We start from the raw sequence: 24,742 nt of genomic DNA, 5'->3' as shown, positions 1-24,742 counted from the left end.
TCTAAGGCTGTATTTTTCCTCCCCTTGTGAGATCACAGCACTCTTGTCAACCTGTCTGCTGCCTTGCTTATCTGGTGATCAGGAGAATATCTATGGAATATGAGATAAAAATAAGACATGTACTCTGTAAAGTGGGTCTATTTGAGCATTAATTGTAGTAGTGTGGTTGTCAATGAAAAAAACAACACTTCTGTATAGTAGGGGATGGTTAACATAACATCTCAGATCTTGTGCTGTCTATACCAGTGCTAAGCTACCTGGACAGGCAAATAATGATGGCGTAGAGACATTACTCACCCAGGCCATGTTTGTGGAAAATTGATTATGGATTGTAAAAGAACCTCTATCAAGTAAATAGAGCCATGCTGTCACCATAACATTTGGATTGGGTCTGATATAGCCTAGAGGTAACAGAATAAAAATGTAATTTGTTCTTCCCAACTTCAGACTTACCTATACAGGAAAATAGGGCTTGTTGAAAGGTGCCAACTCTTTTTAAAGCCCACCCAAAAACCCCAGGCAAACAAATTCTTTGAAGGCTTCGTAGAATCAGGACTTCCAACCAAGTTAATTTATCACATTCAGCTAGAGATAAATCTGGAATTTGTTGGTGCAGATAACGTCACCCAGTTCCTCCAAATAGCTAACCAAGCCCCCAGGGCCTATTATCTAAAGCAAGCAATGGGAAAATACCAACTCCCAGTAGTGTCAACGGCACTACACACAAGACTATAAACAAATTCAAGAGGTATGGGGTGGGGAGCTAATGACATTTATGGTGAAGGCTAATTTATCATCACTATTTTTGAGTGCTGAATGGTATAGTTAGTATGTTGAAGCATTGTTGAGATTGTGCAAGTAAGGTTGTGCTTGAGAAATTCATTTTTATCTTAACCTTATCACATACTTTGGCTATAAAAACAACAAACAATTGAGAAGAGGCAATAGTGCGGGGGAAAGATGTATCGCAGTTCAGAGGCTAATATCCATGTTCTGTCAACAGGTGCGAAGTGTGTACTGCTATAGATTTTATCTTGATTATAAGGCAAGATTGTGGGTTTTTACTCCCTATGAATACCAATTTATCAAATCGCTTGAGAAACAGGTTTCGATATAGACTGAAATGTAACATTAGTTTATACGGAATACAAATCAATGCTTAACAATAACCAAGACCCCATTAAGGACTGGGTCCTTCTCACATCACCACTTTATGCCACAATAGGCTGTACCACTATGGGATAGCAGAGATCCATAGAATATGACATAGGCATGTTTATTCAATTTGGACTGTTTTCATAACCTTCCAAATAGGAGTACTAAACATTTTTCTCATGCTCAATACAGTCATCATCCCAATTCTTAGAGAATTTATAAAAATATTTTACTCCAATAACCTGATAAGGTAAAAATAAGTGTTTTATAGCAAATTATGAACAGACTCACTAGCTATGAGTAGAGCTGCTAAGTTGCAATCCAGAAATCCCCCTTGTACCATTAAATCTACCACTGAATTGGGACACTGCTTCTTTTGCCCATTCCACTTCCTTTGTTGCCCTCCCCGCCATCTCAACCCCACATATTTCAAGTAGGATTCCAGCATGCCACAGGGCAGGTGGATAAAACGACAAGTAGCAGCTGTGTCAGTGACAAATTCCAAAGGTACAGGGGGAATCTAGGGTTTCCACCGAACAACTAAATGAGAAATTAAGTTCATTTTAAATGCCATACATTCGTTACTGACTCACACGTTTCCACTTTCTTTTATGTGTTTTGTTGCCCATTTCAGACTGGCAGGTTTTTTTTTAAGGTGCAGAAGCATCTTTCAAATCTACATGGCTAACTTCATAAACAAATCCCAAACACTAGTCTGACATGCTTTACATTTACATTGTTAAACCACCTAGAGTAATCTTAAAATGACAGGACTAATTGCATAACTCTCCAGGAGACTGAAGTACTTTCAAATTCTCCCACCAGGGCAATTTCATATGTCACAAAACTGCAGCAGAGATGATGATAGACAACAGCAACCATTGAGTAAGATGATGATTGTGTGATGGGTATATATTTAAACCCATGCTAATGTAAAATTAACTCACCCGCGAGGCATCCATCATCTTTCCCCCAGGACTGCAGTCCCATGACCCCCCCCCCATTCCCTTATTAGGGGAATCTGGGATCAATTTTGTGAGTGAAAAAATTACCCTGAGAAAATAACGGGGTGATTATGTTTTTTTCCTCTCTCTCTTAAATTACTAGAATTTCAAAACCAAAACCAAAAACAACACATTTGAAAGAAGTTGCTGCACCTGTAAAGACACTCTTTAAGCCGACTATGAAATACAAAAAGTGCACTCTTCTATATCTACATATAAAACATATTAGAAATAAAACTTGTGTAAAATGTTTGCTGTGCAAACTATAAAAAGTCAGTCAGTCTATTGTTTTTCCTATATATTTAGGCCAGAATCTCTTGCTTCCTATTGCAGAGAATCACTGTTATCCAAGACCAGCCCACTGATGTTTGTGGTTGAGAGGTCTGCTCCGTCATCTTCAGTGCTGTCCACAGATTCATCCTCACTTTGCCCTGCCATCATGACTTGTTGAACAGCCAAAGTAGTACCATCAGACGAAAGAGATTGCAGACTGTCTACATTCATGTTGACTGGGGCTGTAATTGTTACAACGGCTCCTGAGAATGGGGAGGAAAAACAAGGGTCCAGTTGGAACAACAATTCAATTCTTTTACAAAATCCACAGTTCTTAGTCTGAAAAACCTATTAATGAAAGCCAAAGATCTAAAAATTAAAAGTGAATGAAAGTTGAATAAGCTATTTGAATTATCTTTCTCCATACAAGTAATTTTGAAACAGTTTTAGTCTACAGTATTGAGATTTCTGAGTTTTGAACATCTTGGAACACATTTCTCATTTATCTTAATAAACAGTGGGTTTGTACTTTTAAAATTGGGCAGCCAATGAAAAGCAATCCCAAAGCTGTTAACTTTTAAGGCTACAATTCTATATACAATTCCTTGAGGACAAGCCCCAGTGAACAAAGTGGAACTTGCTTCTGAATAAACATGTGTGAGGCGGAAAGTGTGTACCAGACACAGGCATGTTTAACCACATTGAGCCATTACAGACCTTTGTTTATATGAATGGTGCCGATACATAGGAGGGCAAAATAATCCAATTTGGCACATGGATCATGTGATCCATGAAGAACTGCTGCTATGCTAAGGGCATCCAGTGCTGATGGAGGGAGCTACAGCTGGGTAGAGGTGTCCATCTACTTGGCTCTGGTGGGCTCCACTGGCTGCAGAGACATATGCTGAAAGCACAGCTGATTGGGCAGTTACCTCCAGCAGTATTCCCACTGGTGGTAACTAGTGTAGACCCCCAAACAGGGTGCTCCAGTGCTGAAGCAGGGCTGGGGATGAATCTGATGGATCCTGAGCAGGCCAACTGCCAGAAAAGAGGCCCAATTCAGACCCACCCCCTGCTGCACCAGCTTGGAGCTGGCACGGCAGAAGAGGAAACTGCCCCCCAACTGGTCTGCCTTCAACAGTGTGAGCAGCAGTGCTTCAAGTTGGGGGTTAGAATTGCTCTGAAATCCATTTACGTCAAGGGATTATGTTTACTAGAGAGATTGCACCCCTTTCATTCATACAAACTGTTTGCAAAATTGTCTGACAGGCTCAGGAGAGTCTCTAAAACATCCAGTTTGCAAAGAGTAAATAAAGTAGCTGAGGAATCTGCTCACCATCTGACATTGTAAGTTCATTTGATTGATGCTGAGCTACTCCTGATGCAATAGAGTCTGGCCAGAACCTTTGAACTGGTCGGTTTTGAGCTGTTTTCTTCTTTGTTTTTGGAGTTTCAGAACAGCTGGAGTCCAACATTGGCTGAAGAATTCGTCTTCTAGCATTGATAAACCTAAAATGACCAAAAATTAATCTTATGAAGACATCCATAAAATCAGACTCTCTGTACCCAAGCCCAGTGCTGAGCAGGAACACACACGCACACTTGACTGATACAAAGGGAGTATGATTCTGCTGCCTTTGGGTGTGGTAGAGTTCTTTGCAGGGAGCTTTCTGGCATACTGAAATTCAGTGCTTAGCAGAATCGCCTCCACACAACATTAGTCAATGTGAAGGGAGGGTGATTCTGCTTGGTCCGGGTGCTCCTTGTTTCTCCTGTCCTGTCAAAGGAGAGGAGTGGGGAAACAATCACTTTGCCAGCCCTTTGTTCGGATCTTCCCAAAGCACAGAACATGGGCCTGATAAAGTGGTACCAAAATGCAAATCCTGCACAAGGGATTCTCAGAGCTGGGCAAGACAATACACCTGGTCAATCATGTGGCATACTAACTTGTGAAGGATGATTCCAGTAAGGATCTGGCCCATGACCACCTCTTTCCTACATCAATCCCGTCCAGTTTTAGCTTTACATAGCAGCCCAAAGGAAAATGCTATATATTTCTATGTGACTTTTCAATATAGGTGAATTTTGTAACAGAAAAAATGGCATATTCGTTGTTTCTTACCAGTTGTTAACCTGAAGTAATGTCAGATTGGTTTGTGCTGCTATCTGTTTTTTCTCATCCTCTGTTGGATATGGATGCTACAGACAGGAAGGGGGATGGAAAAGGTATAAAAACTTGCTTTTTGACTCTTTAAAGATATGCAATAAGCACAATACAAAAATCTGCAACCATAAAGCAAAAGGAATACAATTTAGTGTGGGATTAATTCTATGCTAATTAGATCATTTCTGACCAGATAAACTAATTTTTGACAACACACGTCACAATGATTTCATATGTGTAGACTGAAATTTTCATTGTTTTATGTAATATGTTGATTTTACATAAAGATAATAATTTATTACTCTAATAATGAAAGGAACATTATTATTTAGACTCCTACTTCTGTGAACTTAAGATACTCACTGCTATTACAAAAACTAACGCATTCTCATCCCTAGTACTCCAATTTCTATAGTCTCTGGCGCTAGTTCCCAGAAAAAAATTATTCACAGGTAAGGAATTGAAAAAGACTGTAAGGAAAAGGAAATCTACAATAACTTCAAGGATTCTGTCACCTGCAGGGATCTCCATACTCTTTTTACTCTTTACTTTTTTTAAAAAAAAATATTTAGCCTCAATTTTTTGTTGCTATATTAAGTTTTATGAAATCATAAAATAAACTAGCCAGTTTCCCCCAGATGTAATGAATGTATCCCCCCCCCCCGAATTCTCACAGAAAATTTAAATTCCCTATCTTTTCAGCATATTAGCTGGCAGACCAATCTTTGCTGATATCCCTGATCCATTGACAGTTACTGGGCCTGTTTAGGCATAACTGGTAAGACAATTAGTAATTGGGTGCAATATAAACTGAGATTATTAAAATGCTTAGCACAGTAACAGAAGAAGTAGATAGTAAACTGTCAAGCATTTATTATTTAAATGGCTGCAATAAAAAACATTCCCTCCCAGGAAAAAAGAAGGCAAGTGCTAGCTTCAGAACATCTTTAACCTAGCTCTATGCAAATCTAATATCCAGTGAAGTCATGAAACCTAAAAGAAAGCCAGAAAGGGCTTCAACATCAACCTTCAAATGTTAACCAGGTTGACCACTACATGATTTTTTAAAAAGAATTAACAATATAACTTTATCCTTAAATGTCCATGTGGGGGAGGGGATTATTCTCCCAGCTGTCCTTGCTAGATGGCATGGTCCTTGGGGAACACAGCATGTGATAAAGCTGGATTTATCACATTGTGTCATATGGTAGGGATGAAATATGGAGTTAAATAAAAGCATTACCAATTAAAAATCTACAAGAAAAACATAGCTATTTCTAGTATTATCTATAATGTACTAAGTACAGTAATTCTAGTAATTTATCAGGAACTGTTAAGAAATAATACAGACCCATTTTTGTCTCCTTTTAGTATCATAAGATGTTATGCAGTACAGTTCAAAAGGGAATACTGGACCACCTATTACATTTAGCCATGCAGAAAGTTCAAGCTATTTTAATACCTTTGGATGAAGCCACCAGCACTGGTAGCTTGTTACATATATTGCTCTATCGGCTAGAGCTGAAAATACTACTGACTAAACAGTACAATTTGAGGGGATTGAGTATAATAAATTTGATCACGAGTAGATGGACTGTGGAGCATTCCTGTTGAGCGTTCTTCCCCTACCTCCAAAAACATTCAGCCAAAGGGACTGAATTCTTTACAAAAGTACATATAACAGGCAAATTAAGAAGAAAACCTGTAAAAACGTTTGTCTGACCTTTCAGATCATAATGTAACTTACTATGCATGTAGGTATTACAGGAAACATGTGTGACCCTAAGCTAACAAGGCCCCTTTTGAGAGTGTGGAGTGCATTTAGTAAGGCAATCTGCACAAAGAAACATGCTACTGCATTCTAGCCCCCTAGGAACTGTTCAGATTAACAGAGATATAAATATATCTCTCAAAGGACTACTGTCCAAGGGAACACAGGATTAAAAAAAATCCTCAGCATGATGTAATAAAACCAAAAATATCTCTAAAATTTAAGATCACAAGGTTATATAAAAGACATCTACTGAATTTGAGCCTGATTCAACTCTAAATACCAAGTTAATATATTCTGAGTAGGTAGTTAAAAGCTTCAGATTTTGCCAAAACATTTCCCCCTCATGCAGATACCAGCAGAAATGATCAGAACAGTAGTGATTCCCAAATCACTGTGATCAACCTTACCCCTATGTGCTGGAAAAGCCAAGACCTCATCACATTTGTAGCATGCTTTGGAAGAACTCCTCTTTTATTTTTTGATGACCCGTCATCTTGATGCAAGATGCTTAAATCTTGGTTTAATTGTAACTGGAGCTGCACAGAGATTCAGAAGTAGCAGGCAATTAGTAACACACCATAATATTACCATGGTTTTTAAAATATTTCACTAAAAAATGCTTATAATATAAAACAAACCTGTGAATTCTGGATCCTGATGGTTCCAGGTGACAAAGCTTGTGTCACTACTTGACCTTGAGGTGTGACCACAGTCACTGGCTGATACACCGTACCACCTTAAAAGAATATTATAGCAATATTACACTACAGCAAAGGCACAGTATGATGATAACATTTTCATATAGATGTCATTAACCAAAGAAAACAATAAACTATTTACACAACACACAAAACTTACTTTAAAACTTCGCTATCATTTTACATAAGCTTGTTGTTGTTGTTTTTAAAAAAAGAAGAACAGACAATTGCTTTTGATTCACCTTTCCATGCAGCCATTATTGTGAAGATGCTAGGCCAGCTGGTTGCATAATAATTTGTATTTGAATAAAATAAAATAATAATGCTTTCATCAGCAGCCATTATTATTATTACTTTTTAAATTTGCATACTGCCCTTCATCCAAAGATCCCAGGGCTACTCACAACAGAAAAATAAAAAATGAGGATACAAAAAACTTAATAAAACAAACATTCCACATGGCTGCTTCAATAGGAGAGCCATAAACATGGCCCATTTCATTGGTTTGGTTCCCTCCCTCCCATAACTGTCTGCTTCAGTCAACCTGGTCATTTTATCAGTTATTTTGTATGCATTTGTATTGAATGTTCTCATTTTCCTCATTCCTTTCCCCATCCCCCCCCCCATTTTTTATACCATGCCTACCTGCTTATATGCCATTATTTTAAATTGTAAATGACCTTGACTGCACAGGCAGAAAGGCGACATATAAACATAGTAATCAAAAAATCATCTCAAGAATTCCTTTTCTTAGTCACTTAACAGACACAAACTACATCTACGATGAGTGCAGTGTTTGAATTTTTATTCAGTGCTTCCTACCTGCAACGGTTGCCATAGTTACATTTCCCTGCTGCAAGGCTGATGCAGGTACCATAATCCCCTGGGGACTGAGCGTACCTGTGATGGCACTTTGAATTGGCTAGAAATAGTAAACAACAAAAATTACATGAACTTATAACAAAGGATGCTCCTGTCACTTTAAGTTAAAATGGTACTGTACCAAATATAAGATGTTCAAAACATAAACCCCATGAGGATAATGATGATGTCATCACTACCAACCAGTATGATCAAAAACAGTGATGAAACTAGTATGAGAAGGAAATTCAATGAAAGGAGGTGGTAAATAACCTAGATATTTCAGTTTGACAGTATGTTGCATTTATATTTGGTTTTCCAAGTGTGGGTTTTCTTCTCCACATTGGACCACCTATCAGAATACAGAACAGATATGCAAATTCTGGATCAGAAGTAACCCAGCTGACAGTGCTTATCCCATTTAATATTAGGCTAGTCACATGCTACTCAAAGTGCTTGTAATCAAAGTGCTTGTAAAAGAGACAATTGATAAATTTTAGTCAATGCACTACATATTTAGGAATTGTTATTCTACAATAATTTAGAATATCCCAACATTTCAAAAAAAAAGGTTATGCAAATATGCTTATGGCTGCAACCCTATTACCTGCAAATACGTGTTACTGAACTCATTGGGACTTCAGAATAGACATGTTTAGAATTGTGTTATAAGTAAAAAAATATGGCAACCACATGTACAGTCAGAATATATATAACACTGTATTGTTGGGGATGAAATTCTAGCCCTTCTAAAGTTAATGCTAGAAAAATGCATGAATCCTCACAATTAAACATGGTCAATATTTCATTGTTTTCCGCAGGAAATGTAAAGTTTCAAGCACTTAAAATTTGAACTTTTTGGATCTTTTGCAAACTTAAAATTTATCTGATTTATTGAGGTATCAGCCAAATCTACAGGTAAGTCTAGATGACAATGCAATTTACAATTAGTACATTGACATGGGGCTGGCATGATGGATGCAATGAAACACAATGAAGAAGTTCAAAAATATACACCAGTATCTCAATACTAATCGTGATAAACTTAGTTTATGCCATGGAACTTGTGAGCAGATGTTGTCTGACTGGCTTCTAGGAGAGCTCTCATGGTATGAATGGTGCATGTTGCCATATGCTAAAGTTTTGAGAGGTGTGCTCTGAAATTATAGCAATTCTGATGGCATTTTGACTTATGTTCAAGGAAAAGAGAGGGAATGAACAAGATATGAAATTATCTACCAACTTCTGTTCCTCCAGTTACTAGCAATTCAATTTCAAAAATATAATACTTCTGTGTAGCAGTTGGTTTTTTACACTTTCCAATAAATTAAACAAAACAGAGTGCCTGCATGGACACATTTTTCATTATAGGTGTTATGTATAGGAGGGCCCATAGCTCAGTGGTAGAGCAAATATTTTCCAAATTGTTCCAGGCTTAAAGTCTGGTATCTCCATATAAAGTATCAGGTACCTGAGGCCTTATAACAGACTCTGCCAAACAGTGCAAACAATTCTGAGTCCAAGAGATCTGAATTCGTATAACACAGCTTTTGGGCCCTTATGTGCATGGAATGCAGGCTGTGGGATGTGAGGAGCTTTATTTTATGTCCTAAAGCCTTGTGTATGTGATGAGAGAGCAATCACAGAACCCTATTTCTACATACAAATCACCACTTGCTGGGATGGGGCCATTATCTACAATGAGATGAACAAAGCCAACCCCCAAATTAGGCTAAGGAGGTAGTGCCAAAGAGGTGCAATGATAATCGTGTCATTTTTGCTCTACTGCTCACATTTTCTGGTGACTCTTTCCATGAAGACAGCTGCTCCAGCAAATCCAAGCTATCTCTATCATGTTTAAAGTTGCTGGACTGCAGACAAAGAGTTGATAGATTATGATCATTCTTTAAGAATTACATTTCCATGTACGTGACTGCTAAGAAAAAGGGAGATCTTATAATCTTAACAATATCACAAATCCTTAAAAACTGCTAGCTTGCCAGTCACAGATCATCTATTTGTAAATTGCATGGTTTACAAATTCAACCAATACTAACATAGTAATTTATATTTTATCTGCTCTTTCTTTGTTTGTTTTAAAAACTAATCTTACCTATCCTGAGTCTTTGGGATAACGTAGATTATAAATCAAATAAAGAAAATATATTTCAGTTTGCATGAAAGGTACCTGGGGTTGTACAGGTGAATAAGGACTCCCAGATTCTCCACTTAGAAGAGTTTCACTGTTCATTTTCGTTTTCAGACAGGCAATATAGCGACTACAGAAATCCTTACAGAGCTCATTAACTTTTTCTAGCTCAAGCAGATGAATTCGTAGAACCTGAATTGCCTTTACCATCTAAAAGAGGGAAAAGAGAAAGAATTCAGAGACAAGTAAAAAACTAATGAAAACAAACATTTGCATATGTCATTTACAGTGTGCTAAGTTGTTCAATATATGTTTGAGTTACTTTTTTGCTTATTTTCAAAAGGGCGGTTTATAATTGTTGTTGCTTTCTCCTACCCAGATATTGTCTCAATGTAGGAAACTATGTACACTGTTAATTGCTTGCACAAAACTGGGGACTGCCCACAGCATGTATAGGCTATATAAATGCATATTTCGACACAGATCTGATTTGTGCAGATTATCATGTATGATGCAGCCCTCCTATTTAGCCCATTTTTTCCATTTTTCTTCTTGTACAAGGCTACAAGTTTCCAATGAACAACATGCAGAGATTTTCACATGCCCAACTTCCTTATGATAAGTAGTTGAGCTGATCAGAAATAGCAATATGCATTATCTTCAAGTGTCAACTCAAGTACAATCAGATGTGCATTTGGCACAAAGTCAGCCACTCAATTTATTTTACTTGTTAAGAAAATGCAGCTTCAGAGTGGCTTACACTTACGGAATAAAAATACAATAATTAAAACATAAAATTACAAGATGATGCAATCTACAATCAGTGGCAGACAAAAAAGTGGGAAATAATCAGGAGTAATCAACACTAAAAGCAGAAAAGGCATAAAAGAATAAAAGCTCTGAGTAAAAAGGAATCACAAAGAGCACAATGAAAATCCACTTGCACAACAGGACTTCTGGTTTCTCATCTTTATCCACTGCAGCTGCCCACACGCCCCAAGAATCTTAAGCGGATTTTGAGGCTGTGTGGAAGGATAGGGGAAAGTAGAAGCCAGGGGCGTAGCTAGCTGCTCTGGCACCCGGAGTGGTGGTAGTGGGGTGATACACCCAGGGGAGCATGGGGGCGATCTGCCCAGGGGGGCGGCGCAGCGAGCTGCCCACGGAGTCCATCTGGCGGACACAAGCCCCACACTGCCATTTTAGGCAGTGCGCAGCCCCGAGCCACCATGTCACTCCCAGGAGAGACGCGTGGCCTGGGCACCCTGCAGGCCAGGCCCCGTGGTAAGTGCTGCCCCCCCCCCGGTGGTGTGCCATTTTATCACCCCCTCAGGAATGACACCCAGGGTGGTTCGCACCCCCCACTTCCTACGCCCCTGGTAGAAGCCATATTCCACAAATGGATGTTCACTCAAAGGAGAGAGTTCAATAAGCAGGCTGCATCTCTGAATGGATTCTTCGCCTGGTCACTACCTGCCCCATATCAGAAGGCAGTGGCACCAGGAGAAGGGCCTCTGGAGATAAGCTCAATATTCAGGGAGCACCTCTATTGCCAGAATCAGCAGGCACAAAATATCATGAAGTTTCCACTTAAGGAACTACATGCACAGCAAAGAGCCAATCAGGGCTCTTTCAAGCAACCATATTAAATCAAATGGTTTGTTGAGATGTAAACCACAAATCCCAGCTGGGTGGGTGGGGAGAGGAGGAGGAGAATGGAAAGAATTGAGGAAGTAGTGGAGGAGGACAGCAAATTAAATGCAAACAACCAAAACCCTACAAATAAGAACATCTGACTCACTGGAAAACATATCGATACGTCAAAAGAGTCTCATGAAGCAGACAGATTAACTGCAAACAAACAACTATCTAAAAAAAGAAGCTAGCCAAGTTGATAATGTGCTATGTGATGGAGGAGCTTCTGTCAGTAATACTGACAGGGAATGTCTGCTGCTACCAAGGGCTGTAAATTTCAACTTCTTTTAGTTTTCTCAGTATCAATTTACTTTTTTTAAATATAAAGATTTTATAAATAAATTGAAATCTTATCTAAAATGTTTTTACTTACTAGATTATCTGTTTCTGGATCTTCACAAAAAAATGGTTTTCCTTCCTTCTCCTGCTTCCTAACAAAGTTTTCAATATCTACATCAAAACTTGCAGACGTTGTGCCTTCTGAGCCTTGTGTGGATTGTTCACATTTTTCAAATAATAGTGCTAATAAGGGAAACAGTGGATGTCTAGGAATAGAAAGACAAGCAAATTGTAGGTCTGTGGAAATGTCTATGTGCAAGTTAGTTTGATGAAAAATTCTGAGCAATCTGGACATTGCATACATACAATCCTATTATTTTAGATTATTACATTAGTATTACATTTAATGTAACAAAGTTACATTAGCAATTACTATGCTAGGATCAGAACTGAATATACTGTGATCTCCCTTATTTGCTCTTCTTTTTAGCATGGATCAAATACTGCAACTATAGAGTCATTTAAATATCAATGTCATCCCACAGTTTGACGTAAATGATACTGATGGGTAGCTTGAACTATTTGGGCTCACTTACATTTTTATCAAGCTTTGTTCAAATAAAGACCCTAAAAAGCCTGAAATTTAATACAATTATACATTTTAAAATAAAAAATAATCTAGTAGGGATGCCATTCTTTATTTTCATAGATTGTAACGATGTAGCTCTAACAGAAAGCAAGTTTAGACATATATAACTAAATACAAAGACAATAAAAAGCTTTGCCCTGAGATGCGGGTCACAATCCTGAACACTTAAATATGTTTAACGCCAACAGAAGTTAGCAGAACTTGCTGCACAAGCCTTCTGCACAAGGCTTCTGTCCTCAATAGGGCTTAGTCTCTTGTAAATGTATAGATCTCAGTCTTAAGCATGAAAATATGTATTAACCATCTCACAGTAATTAGAAAACCCCAAATGTATGAACTTCTTGACAAGTTACAATACGTTGGCTGATTTAAGCTTAGGCCTCCTCTTCTAAACTTATTCTACTTTCTGAGTCCCCCAACCTATCACCAACCTCCCCAGCTGCACTGATATGTGCAGTTGCCCCTACAAATCTAATGAGGATATTCTAGAGAACTCTAATCCCACCCATGGCTTGGCTGGTGAGGGGGGAGAGATGCATCAGCCTCAAGATCTTATCATGTCTAGAACAGTGCGTGCCCCCTTCCACATGCTCCATGTCTCTTACACACACAAGCACCACCCCATGATTTGAGAACCACCCCATGACCCACTAAAGAGAATGATACATTTTACTACTAGAAACAGCTCATCTTGTGAATACTGCTACCTGTAAATAGCCTGCTTATCTGCATCCATCGGAGTCTGGGACTCTACCGGGGAAGGACTCAATCCTCCTGCATCTGCTTCCAAGCAGTTTGGATCCTGCTCAGTTTTTAATTCTGTTACCACTTGCATCTGCTGGAAAAGAAAGATGCTTTATATTGCCAACAGCATAGATTCACAACTAAATGGTTCATTTTCTAAGCAAAGAGAAAGCCAAAGGCCTAGTAAGTTGCCAGAAGGTTGGTATGACTTGGCAACCATACAAAAAGAACAAGCATTTAACAAACAACTCATTTAATCCTTGCAACATTTGGAGGCAGGAAGATAGTGGAAAGGTCACTATAAGTTTGACTCCCATTAGTAGGTTTCTTTTAGTCAATTGTCTGTTACAGAATCCTGCGTTTCATAAGCCAGCTATTTTTGGATAAAGCTACACATACACTGCTTCAACAAAAATCACTTTAAAAAAGCAGACCTTGAAAACATCTGCAATAGGCAAAATGTCATTTGCAAATAGAAATTATCATTAGAAATAATTCTGTATGCTACACATTTACTTGAAAACTCAATAGAGCTCATTTCTAATTAAGAATGTTTAAGATTTCAGGCTTTATTTTGGGCACTGGAGTGCATATAATTCTTCAGAGTTATTGCAAAGGAAGGACCATTTCACAATTATTGTATGAAAGGCATATAGCTTGATTTTTAGGTGTTTCAATATTAAATGTTTCACTGTTTGTTCTGTACTGAATATAAATAAGGACTTTTGTATATATGTTAAAGAGTTTGTGAAAAAAATACGAGAAAGATCCAGTATATCTACTTTTTGATAGGAAGTTGCAGTTTATTATGAATTAGACAAGTTAGTAAGGGCAATAAAACAATCTAACTGTAGGACTATGGTCACAATATTTTCTTCTGTCCGTGAAATCTGGGGAGATACTAGTAACTCCTAGCTGCAGCTCTGCACCATGCCCTTGTACTGCTGTGGAAGACCTGGATAGGTTAAAGGACTACTGCTTCACAATTTGCACAAAGTGAACATTATGTTCAAATGCTATTACCCATCTTGTAACAAGCTGAACAATTTGAAAAATTAAGAGACAGCTAAGTAAGTCGTGAAACCATTAAACCAATGCCAAACGAATGCAAGAAGGAGCTATTTAGGTGCTTTTTCTGGAGTTGCTGAACAACCCCAAGCATATATAAAATCAAAAGTAAACTAAGGATGGAAACCTATGCACTCTTACCTCAACAGGACTTACAACTGAACATATATAACATATATGATTGCATTGTAATTAGTTTACAAATTTCAGGGGATAGTACAATAGTCACTTCCACTGTAAAATCAGAAGTACTGTATACTGTAAAAAAGCCACTCTAGAATCACCTAGAAATTTGTTTATGGCCACATGCTGTGATATTTTCCTTAAAGTCAATTGATACAACTAAACAAGTTTAAAAAGACAACATAACCTCATCAGGTGCCTAGACGCTTCTCCCCACCCCCACCCGTTATTTATTCAACAAAATAACCACTAACAGTCAAAATACCACATAGATAAGTACAACATTATATGGGTGACAACCCAAGCAGCTAAACAAGTTCAAGTTCGATAGCAATGTTTAGGCAGTATTTCACAAAATAATTGTTTGTGTACATGTGTGCGAGAGAGACAAAACAAAATAAAACCTGGTTCAGCAAGTTTAGAGCAGAAGCTCAGTGGCTGAACACATGCACTGCGTGCAGAAGATCCCAGCACTGCCAGTTAAAAGCATCAGGTAACAAGTGATGGGAGCTATCTTTGTCCGACACCCTGGAGAGTTGTCTCAGTCATAACAGGCTGTACTGGGCCTATTCTGACACGCTCTGTGGTTTGCTCTCCCCAGGAACAGATGCCCAGAGTCTTCCTCGTTAATCTTTAGGCACCATGCTAAGTCCTTTTTCTTTATCTGGGTCTTTGGTTAATTAATGTTACCTCCTATGGTGATGCTTAGCTTTGAGTGGGGTAGGTAGGACTTGTCCTTATTAATATAATGCTAGATAAGCAATTGATGTATGCTTTGTAGTTTTATATTTTTTCTGGTTTTGAATTGCTTTCATGTATTTTTCCTTGGCAAGTCACTTTGAGAATTTATCGTATAAAGCGACTGATGAATGTAATAATAATAATACTAATAATATCAAGGAATCAATCCTAAATAATTTTTGCTTCTGAAAATTGCATTGTTTCCTACCTTTCTAGGAAGCAGCTTAAGAGCACTAGAAAATGGGCAAAGGGCAAGCCAGTGGCGTGACTTAGATACCATATCAAAATAACAGCAGAGGAAAAGTAATATAGATTGGACAGAAGTAGTTTCATGTCTTGGACACCATAATTATTTAACATATTATTTTTACCTACTATGGTGCACTTCATATTTTTCATTTTTTTATTTAAAAATGTTCTTACTTGTTGCCCATCTTGATAGTTGTCTATAGTTAATGTCTGCGTTGCCATCATGGTTACTTAGGGTTCTTATAAAGTCAAATCATCATACCTTAGGGGGGAAATCCAAAAAGGTTAGTATTTTTACAGTATTTTACAAAATACATAACTGACATCTGCATGTGCAGCAGCAGAATAGGGGCAGAGGGGATTGAGAATGCAATCACATGTATTTGCTACACCAACCTAAAAGATCTCAGGAATGTTCTCAAACCCTTTTTGACAAAAGCACTCAATCATATTTGCCAGAAAAAGTGATAAATGCAATATGGTTAAGCCACTTGATCTTGTTCTTTATTGCAATGAAGAGTTGCACAACAAACGCGCAATTAAAATCACAAGTTAGTGGCACAAAATAAATGATCAAACTTTTATATATGAATATCATATAGTGGTTTTACTAGCAAAAATAAAAATGTCAAAAGGGATATACGACAAAAGAATGCAGGACAATGAACAATGCAAACCCACTGTGAAAATTTTTGTTTTTCAAAATATTCCCTCTCAAGAAATATTTGATACTGGTCGCAGTCACAAGACCAGATGGCAAATACCCTTAAGTTAGATCTCTTTTTACATTTGGAGGTTATAAAGAAAGTTGAAAATCATCTAGTAGCTGCACTAAGGAACAATTATGATAATTTTAAAAACAAATGGAATCTCTCACACAGGACACATATGTTTTTCAGTGGCTGCAACAAGGAATAGCAACTATAAAACTCCTGGCATTTCTCACATAGAACACATATAGCTTTTCTCATGTGTATATGCTACACAGAGGTGGTGTCTCTTTGTATGCCAAAGAGAGCATTGAGTCCAGCAAGCCAGAAATCCCAAAAGGGGCAGACTCCTCCACAGCATCATTGTGGATGATATTACTAGGCCCCATTAAGAATTTGGTACAGTGAGCTGCTTCTTTTTTTTCATACACATGTCAAGCAACTTTCCCTAATGTGATGCCCTCCAGTGTTTTGGAGTACAACTGCTATCAGTCCCAGCCATCATGATCAGTGGTGAGGGATGATGGATGGGTGTTATAGTCTAAAGCAGGCATCCCCAAACTTGGCCCTCCAGCTGTTTTGGGACTGCAACTCCCATCGTCCCTAGCCAACAGGACCAGTGGTCGTGGATGATGGGAACTGTAGTCCCAAAACAGCTGGAGGGCGAAGTTTGGGGATGCCTGGTCTAGAACATATTGCAGGAACAGGTTTGGAAAAGTTGATGCAGCACAACCTGTGTAAGCTGGGCTGCACAAAAATACAGCCTTTGCATCAGTCGTTTCTCCTACTACAGGGACACTTTTTCTCCTGCTACATATTATATCTGTGTACATTGTAAAGCTTGGTGTACAATCTGGTTCACAGAGTCCCTATGGATGAAATAAGCAGCCAGTTTAAATGTGTGAATCAGCACACAGATGCAGGCATACACAGCCCTTGAGGATATACATTGTGAATATATATAATCTGTGCACAAAAAATGCAAAGATCACTCACATGATGCATCAGATACTGCAGAAAACATGCAGGAGACGCAACATGGAGACTTTTTACATTAGAAGAGCATAATTTGTTCCCAAATTACTAACTGCAGCTATGCTGGGAGAAGTTTCACCTGAAGAATTTCTGATGGTCAGGTTTATCTTCCTTTGCTTATTTTCATATGCATTTTCAGCAACAAGCAGAGAAGCCTCCATTTTTCTTCCCTAGGCAAGCAAAATAGCATAGAAAGCAAGCAAAAACTTATCATTCCTTTGAAAACTCACTCCCCACCCTGCACACACACGTTCAATGGGGATAGGAGTGGGCAACAAGCAGAATGTTGTCAAATTTGGAGCCACAAAGAGCCACAAGAAAGTCATATGGAAACAATCTACATAAAATACAGGTTGTCAACAACAAACAGCTCTTGCAACAGAGGCTCTCAAGCTTTTCAAACACCAGGAAGCTTCATTGTCCAGCACCATTGCTATCAGGCTGCTTTCATCTGTATCCATCAACGTGCAAAACATAATCTGTGGCTCTCATGAGCTTGTTTCTCAACCTGTTGACTAAGCATGGTCCTGAAAGTTCTCAAACTTTAGAGATAGGAAGTAGCCATCAGAACTACTGTGTCTACTAGTTTTACACATATCTTATTGATGCTGTTAGCTTATTAACCAGAAAGATATGTGAAGCAAATGCTCCAGTTTTAAGTTTTGTTGTGGAAATGTACTTCAAACAAATCAATTTTGGGACAGATAGGGCTCTGTTTAAAAATATATATACATGCCTAAATTCTCAGGAAGTAGTCTTTCATTTACTACCTCATACTGGATTAGAGAATGTAATGGAGACACGTAAGATCATGAGAGAAGAGATTCCCAAAGGAATTGCAATCTATTTTGTTAGTAGCTCCTCTATTTTCGGCAGTCTACCCTGGGGACAACTTTGGAAGAAATCTTGCAATCCTTAGTGTACAATTTCAAATGGTAATTTCAAAAAGTTGCTGGCTACCACAAGCAATGCTTTTTTATGGGGGGACGCCAGGGTACACATACCCCTAAACATTTTGTGAATCTAAGTTTGGCCTCATTGAGAGGCAGTATTTCAATGAGTAGGAAAATGAGAGTACCCCTAAACATTTTTTAAGAAAAAAAGCACTGACCGTAAGAGATTAAAACCCCTGGGCTGGTTTTAGGGTGAGGAATTTCCTCAGCTAATGAGCTGTTTTTTAATTTGCCAGCAAGGACTGGGTAACTGATTTCATATTTACTCTATAAGAGTTATGGTACTTCAATCACAATTTACTACAAGTAACTGAAGTCTCAACTGATACATTAAACTGGTTTCATAATTATATTTTTTCCTAATTTTCTATTCACTTGGAGTTCTTTTCTGATGAGTCTCTTACCTTGATAGCAAATAGACATGTTCACACCAAAATGATTTCCACAGTAAAAAGCTGATTGCACAAAACAACACAATACTATGACATTCAAACACTAAATTAGGAACTTGAGCAACTCCTTACTACTAAGCATTTTGCCCCTTAACATTATCCAATGAGACTTATAATAGATTTGACTTTTCAGTGGGGTTGTCTCTAGGATATATGACCTGCAAAACGCACTTTAGAAAAACTGTTAAGCATTTTGCCACTTTATATTTCACTAGGGGTTGCACCTCTGCTCATTCCACTTGCCCTTAGAGCATCCCCTTTCTACCCCATGCAATTACTATGATCACTTTCCACCTTCCCAACCCATTTCTGAAGCCACTTTCCCCTTCACTTCTGAGGTTCCCTTTTGCATCCATTTTCACCTTCATCTCCCCACTGCCTTTGTGCACCCTCTTGCACACAAACCACCACCATGGTAACCTCCTGTATCTTCCTCTTCCCAGACAATTTTACCTTGCATCCCATCATGAAGTTACCACCCCCTTCTATTCTTCAAACCCTTTCATGCCCCTGTTTTAATCTTCAACAGCTTTACCATACCTCTCACTCCCTTGTTTTTTTTCCAACCCCCATTGCACCTCCATTTTCACCTTCACCCCTTTCTGTCATGGTGACTGCTATTGTGCAAACTGCCTTCTTTTTTGCTCCCCACCTCATTCTGCATGCAAATCCAGGATTGTAATGCAATACTACTAATCCTGCAAATGGGGCTGCACAATGTCAGCCTTACAGTAACACAGATTATTAGATCTGCTCCCCAAATGCGAGCTTTTTGGTGATGTTGGATGTGTATGTACTCTCCTTTCACTATGCAGAGGCGTAGGTAGGGGAGCACTGGGCGCCACACTGTGGGGGCAGCACTTACCATGGGGCCTGCAGCATACCTGAGCCACGCGTCTCTCCTGTGAGTGACACAGTGGCTTGGGCACCTGCAATCTGACCACAAATCTTGAATGAAGAGATCAATAATAGCAGAGTGTAGAAATTTAGATATGGGAACCAAGCTGTGCACACATTATTGCTGAATAATTTCAGATATCATAATTGGCATTCAGCTTAGCCATCTACATATGCTTGCTGAATAAAACAGTAGCAACCCAAATTAAAATTACTTCTTTCTAAGACCTAATCTTGCAAGTCTGAATTCATCATAACTTAAAGGTACAATTATGCACAGTTGCACACTAAAATCAAGAAATGTTTTCCATGCAGCAAGCACACAAGCAGTATTGCCACAGGGCTATTACACTGGTAGCCTAAGGTTGGAAGAAGCAACACTGCACTGGGATAGACCAATACAGTGGAAAGCATATTTATTCACTCAAAGGCTTTAATAATCCACATTTTGAAAACATGCTCCACAGAGGAGCTCACATCTAAAAATACAAACTTGAAATACAGCATATACACTATTTAAAATAGCAAATTTTAAATATGAAAGAAAAAAACTTCAACAGTGATAAAATAAAGCTCAGTGAGACCTGTGTTAAAACTGCATTTATAACCCACTCTGTGTCATTAAAAGACAGAGAAAAAATGTCTTCAAGACCTGTTTAAATGACATAAGGGATAGAGTTTGCCTTCTTAGACTTTTTATCAGCCTGGTTGGTTTTGAGCGCTGAGTACCTGAGTAGGCCCTTTAATTTGGATTTCCTTGTGTGGGCAGGCTAGCATGGTTCATAGAATCAAAGAATTATAGAGTTGGAAGGGACCCTGAGGGCCATCTAGTTCAACTCCCTGCAATGCAGGAATCTCAACTAAATCACACGTGAAAGATGCTTGAAAACCTCCAAGGAAGATGAGTCCACCACCTCTTGTAAGAGTCTATTCCACTGTTGAATAGCTCTGTCAGAAAGTTAGAACTGATGTTTAGTTGGAATATCCTTTCTTATAACATGAATGCATTGGTTCAGGTCCTAGCCTGCAGAGCAGCAGAAAACAAGCTTGCTCCACCTTCCATGTGATAGCCCTTTCTATATATTATGTTGGAAGCCACCCAGAGTAGTTAGGGCAACCCAGTCGAATGGGTGGGGTACAAAATTATTATTATTGAAGATCATATCTCCAACTCTACAATTCTGTGATTCCTCTCAATCTTCTCTTTACCAGGCTAAACATATCCAGTTCCCTCAACTGTTCCTCATAAAGCTTGGTTTCCAGACACTTTATCATGTTGGTTACCCTCCTCTGCACACATTCCATCTTGTAAATATCTTTCTTAAATTGTGCTGCCCAGAACTTGACACAGTACTCCAGGTGTGGTCAGGACTATTACAGTACTTCCCTTGATCTGGACACTATCCTTCTGTTGATGCAGCCTAGAGCAGCATTTGCCTTCTTTGCTACTACATTACACTGTTGACTCATGTTAAGTTTGTGGTCTACTGAGCCTTTTCACTTATATTACTGGTGAACCTAGTGCCTTTTCACATATATTACTGGTAATCCAGGTGGCCTCCATCTTATACTTGTGCAGCTGGTTCTTCCTACCTAAGTATTCACTCACCGTTATGGAGGGAATCCCGTTTATTTTATTTTCCTCCAATATGCTTAAATTCAGCGTGTTGCCACATCTGATCTGAGATCTACCTAAGTGTAGAACCTTACAATTGTCCCTAATGAAATTCATTCTTTTAGTTTGGGCCCAGTTCTTCAATCTGTTAAAGTAATAATGAATCCAGATTCTGTATTCAGCTGTATTGGCTACCCCTCCCAGTTAGGTGTCATCTGCAAATTTGATGAGCATCCCCTCAACACCTTCATCCAAGTCGTTTATAAAGATGTTGAACAATGGACCTAGGGAGAACCCTGTGGCCGCTCCTTTGTCCCTTTTTTTTCCTGAAGAGGAATCGTTAGTGAGCACTCTTTGGATTTGGTCAACCAGCTACAAATTCACCCAACAGTTACCAAGACCACCTCACATTTTTTTTAGCTTTTTTTCAAGATAACACACTGGCAACCAAGGTAAGTGGTACAAATTTGGTGCAATCTGTTCTGACCTCCTAGTCCCAACTAGTAACAGGGTAGCCATATTTTGCACTGCTGAAGTTTCTAAATCATTTTCAAATGCTGCCTCATGTAAAGTTCATTAACATAATCTGTACTGGGTGCTAACAAGAACATGGACAGTGAGTCAAGTTCTGACCTCTCTAGATAAGGTCACAGTTCTATACCAGCCTCGACTGATTAAGAGCACTCCCAGCTACTAAGGTTATGTGCATACTGGCAATAGCAACACCAGTCTCATTCCCCAGTACAGGAGCATCTTTTGCAAGTATTTCACATGGCTCAATTTATATGCAAATCTGAGCTAGTTTTGCATACCAATCTTTCAGAATCTAGTGTCCTTGAGAATGACTTTATTCTCTTTATTCATGTGAGTCATGACCAAATGTCAATGTTTACTTATTAAACTTATAGTCAGGGCTCTGTACATATTTTTGTAATGCGACTCACAGTCCAGAATTACCGTAAATATCTTAAGAATCTTAGTTTCCCTTAAAAATATGACATTTCTGTTAGGTTTGCAAAGATAGGCTTGGAAGTATATAGACAATTCTTGCTGACATTGATGGAGCAGCTGAACAAGATTGCTGGAGTGCATTTCAAATGGATTTCTTAATGTATCTACCATGCTCTCCCCAAAGTGACCAAGAAAATTATGCAAAATTAGCAAATCCATGCAAATCTGTTACATTTGTTTGATTTATACATGTCAAGAGATCAGCCCCTTTTTTTGGCACAGAATGTACATTTATTTATATACAGAACTCTTGTATGGTTTAGCACAAAACATGCATACTTCCACTTATACCACAAAACTCGTAAGAATTGTAGACAAGGGCAACAGTCAGTTGCAGATCGTCAGCTTGGTGAGGAAATTTCTCCTAGCCTCTGAATTTGAGTCTGTGCAAACCAGCACTTATCCTTTAAAATTTGGTGCTTTTCTTAAATCCCAGCACTGTTGTGTTACATATACCGCTTCCTCCTGGTTTTTCAAAAATGAATTGAAGGGATGCCCAAGAGAAGCTCTGAAGCATTTTTTTTCTTCAATGTGTTTTTCAAAGACAGCCGTTATAATTTAAAATTTAAATCATTTTATTTCTTGGTTTCTTGATTAATGCATTTGAACACTGGAACCTGAACAGGGTTATAGGCAATGACCTAGTGCAAGAATAGTGAACTGGCGCCTCATGTTTACCAACATCATAATCAAGCTGAGTCTGGAGAACATGATCACACAGACCTTTTTTTTTTTTTTTTTTTTAAAGTGGTACTTGCATCAAGGAAAATGTCATACTTTCCCAGTTCTGTCAGAAGTTGGCACTTGCACTTTCAATGCCAGTTCCAAAGATATCTTTCCCCATATATAGCCAAGTAAAAAACTGCTAACATTTACTCAGGGGACAGGTGGATGATCTGTTGTTTTAGTCCTTTCTATCGTGTATGGGTGTATTTACGTCTCCACCGCTATTTTTTTATGTGAAATACATATTCCTGGCTTTCGTTAGGACTGAAGGCAGGTCACTAGGCAAACATCTGGGGGGAAAGAAACGCTCAGAAACCAGGAGGCGGCAAAACGCCTCACGTTTATTAGCAACAACCGGGTTACACATAACGACAATTCCCATGGATTTTCCCAACACTTAACAACGCGGCGCACCCGCCCGTCCCCCCGCACGGGTTTGTGAGGTGAGGAAAAGGAGGGTTGTTTGAGAGGACGAAGAAAGGCTCTTCCCTCACGGGGAGGGAGCCCGAACCGCACTCGAGGAAGCAAACGGACGCGAGGGGCGACCACCAAGCAGCTGCCACAACGCACCCCACCCCCGGCTCTCCCCGCCGCTTCCGAGTCCACAGCGCAGGAATGTCCCCGAAAATGGCCCCCTTTTAAATACCGCCCTCCGCGCCGCCTCGCGCCACAAACAGCTGTTGCCCTTTCCCTCCCCCCCCATACCTACTCCACCCCCTGAGGCGCGCGACACCTTCCCCTTCCACGGAGCGCGCGCGCGCACGCGCACGCGCCGCCTCCTACAAAAGCCAACGGCCAGTCGGCGGCTGTTCCAGAAATTTCCTCACTCCCCCCTCCCCTCCCTTTCCTCGCGCCTGCCTGCCGACGCCCCTAACTCCCCCCCTCCGGGTAGGTTACGGTGCGGATGCCCCCGCCCCGCTATTCCGTATGGCGGGCTCGCCTCCCCCCACTCTGCCCCACATCCCCGGGCCTGTTTGCGCGGCGGAGCCAAGACGGCCGACAGCGGCGGCGGGCGCGCTGTGATGGATGGCTGGCTGGCTGGCTAGGAGCAGGTTTGAGTGACAGCGCTTACCTGGGTGCCAATCTTCGTCACACTGACAAGCGGCTGCAGCAATCGGGACCCGCACCGCCGCGACGCGCGTCACCACGCACACACGGCCTCATCCAATCGCCTGCCGCGCCGCGCCGGACGCCACCGCGCTGCACCAGGCGTCTCATCAATATTCAGCGAGGGAGCGGGGCACGTCCTGTTTTTAGATACGCCCACCGCGACGCACGCCTCGGTGAAGGGGCGGGGTGGTGGCAAAGGTGCCGCCCTCTCGGGCCTCTGCGCGCGGCCGCAGCTTGCTTATGAATACTCATGAAGTGGGCGGGGGGCGCCACGCACCTCTCTTCGGACGCCCTTTCCCGCTTCCTTTAGTTTGGTCTGGAGGGACTCGGAGGTGGAAGGGGCGGCGTCGGCGTCGGCAAAAGGCTCCGTCCCTTGGGAGCCATTTAGCCCACAGGCCGAAGCCGCGCGTGACGTCAGCTGCCTTTCCCTCAGTGGGAGATGGCCGAGGCGAGCCCCGTGGGCCGAGATGCGAGGGGAGCCCTTGGCTGACCAGTGCCTTTAGGAAGCCGCGAGGAGCTCTTCACAAGGAACCCGTGACTGACTTACTTC

General features: G+C 40.0%; 1 protein-coding gene across 4 annotated transcripts; it reads right to left on the bottom strand.

Annotated features, from left to right (window-relative positions):
• Window positions 1–1,260: 1,260 nt before the first annotated feature.
• PKNOX1 (PBX/knotted 1 homeobox 1) lies at window positions 1,261–24,275 on the bottom strand. Of its 4 annotated transcripts, none has more exons than XM_081858612.1 (12): window positions 24,155–24,275; window positions 15,858–15,945; window positions 13,406–13,536; window positions 12,144–12,315; window positions 10,118–10,288; window positions 9,723–9,800; window positions 7,891–7,990; window positions 7,009–7,106; window positions 6,778–6,906; window positions 4,555–4,631; window positions 3,769–3,941; window positions 1,261–2,695 (listed from the first exon to the last, which is right to left on the bottom strand). In XM_081858612.1, the coding sequence occupies exons 2-12, from the start codon at window positions 15,906–15,908 to the stop codon at window positions 2,484–2,486; spliced, it is 1,392 nt and encodes a 463-aa protein (XP_081714738.1). In that variant the 5' UTR covers window positions 15,909–15,945; window positions 24,155–24,275; the 3' UTR covers window positions 1,261–2,483. The 4 variants fall into 4 exon arrangements, with proteins under 4 accessions (XP_081714738.1, XP_081714737.1, XP_081714740.1 ...); XM_081858611.1 differs by lacking the exon at window positions 24,155–24,275 and adding an exon at window positions 17,508–20,111; XM_081858614.1 differs by lacking the exons at window positions 9,723–9,800; window positions 24,155–24,275 and adding an exon at window positions 17,508–20,108 and having other exon boundaries at window positions 13,406–13,533.
• Between the last annotated feature and the right edge of the window lie 467 nt (window positions 24,276–24,742).

The sequence above is a fragment of the Podarcis erhardii genome (genome assembly GCF_964252035.2).
Source record: "Podarcis erhardii genome assembly, chromosome: 4".
NCBI classification, from domain to species: domain Eukaryota; kingdom Metazoa; phylum Chordata; class Lepidosauria; order Squamata; family Lacertidae; genus Podarcis; species Podarcis erhardii.
The sequence above is the reverse complement of the archived record's forward strand: the minus strand, read 5'-3'. Positions and strand labels throughout refer to the sequence as shown.

Coding starts and splice junctions, on each gene's coding strand:
- PKNOX1 (XM_081858612.1), bottom strand. CDS start 15,908: ATGATGGCAACGCAGACATTAACTATAGACAACTATCAAGATGGGCAA. Junction 7,991..9,722: donor GGAAAGAGTCACCAGAAAAT/GTGAGCAGTAGA, acceptor TACTATTTCTAG/CCAATTCAAAGTGCCATCAC. Junction 4,632..6,777: donor GGCTTTTCCAGCACATAGGG/GTAAGGTTGATC, acceptor TCCTGTCTGTAG/CATCCATATCCAACAGAGGA.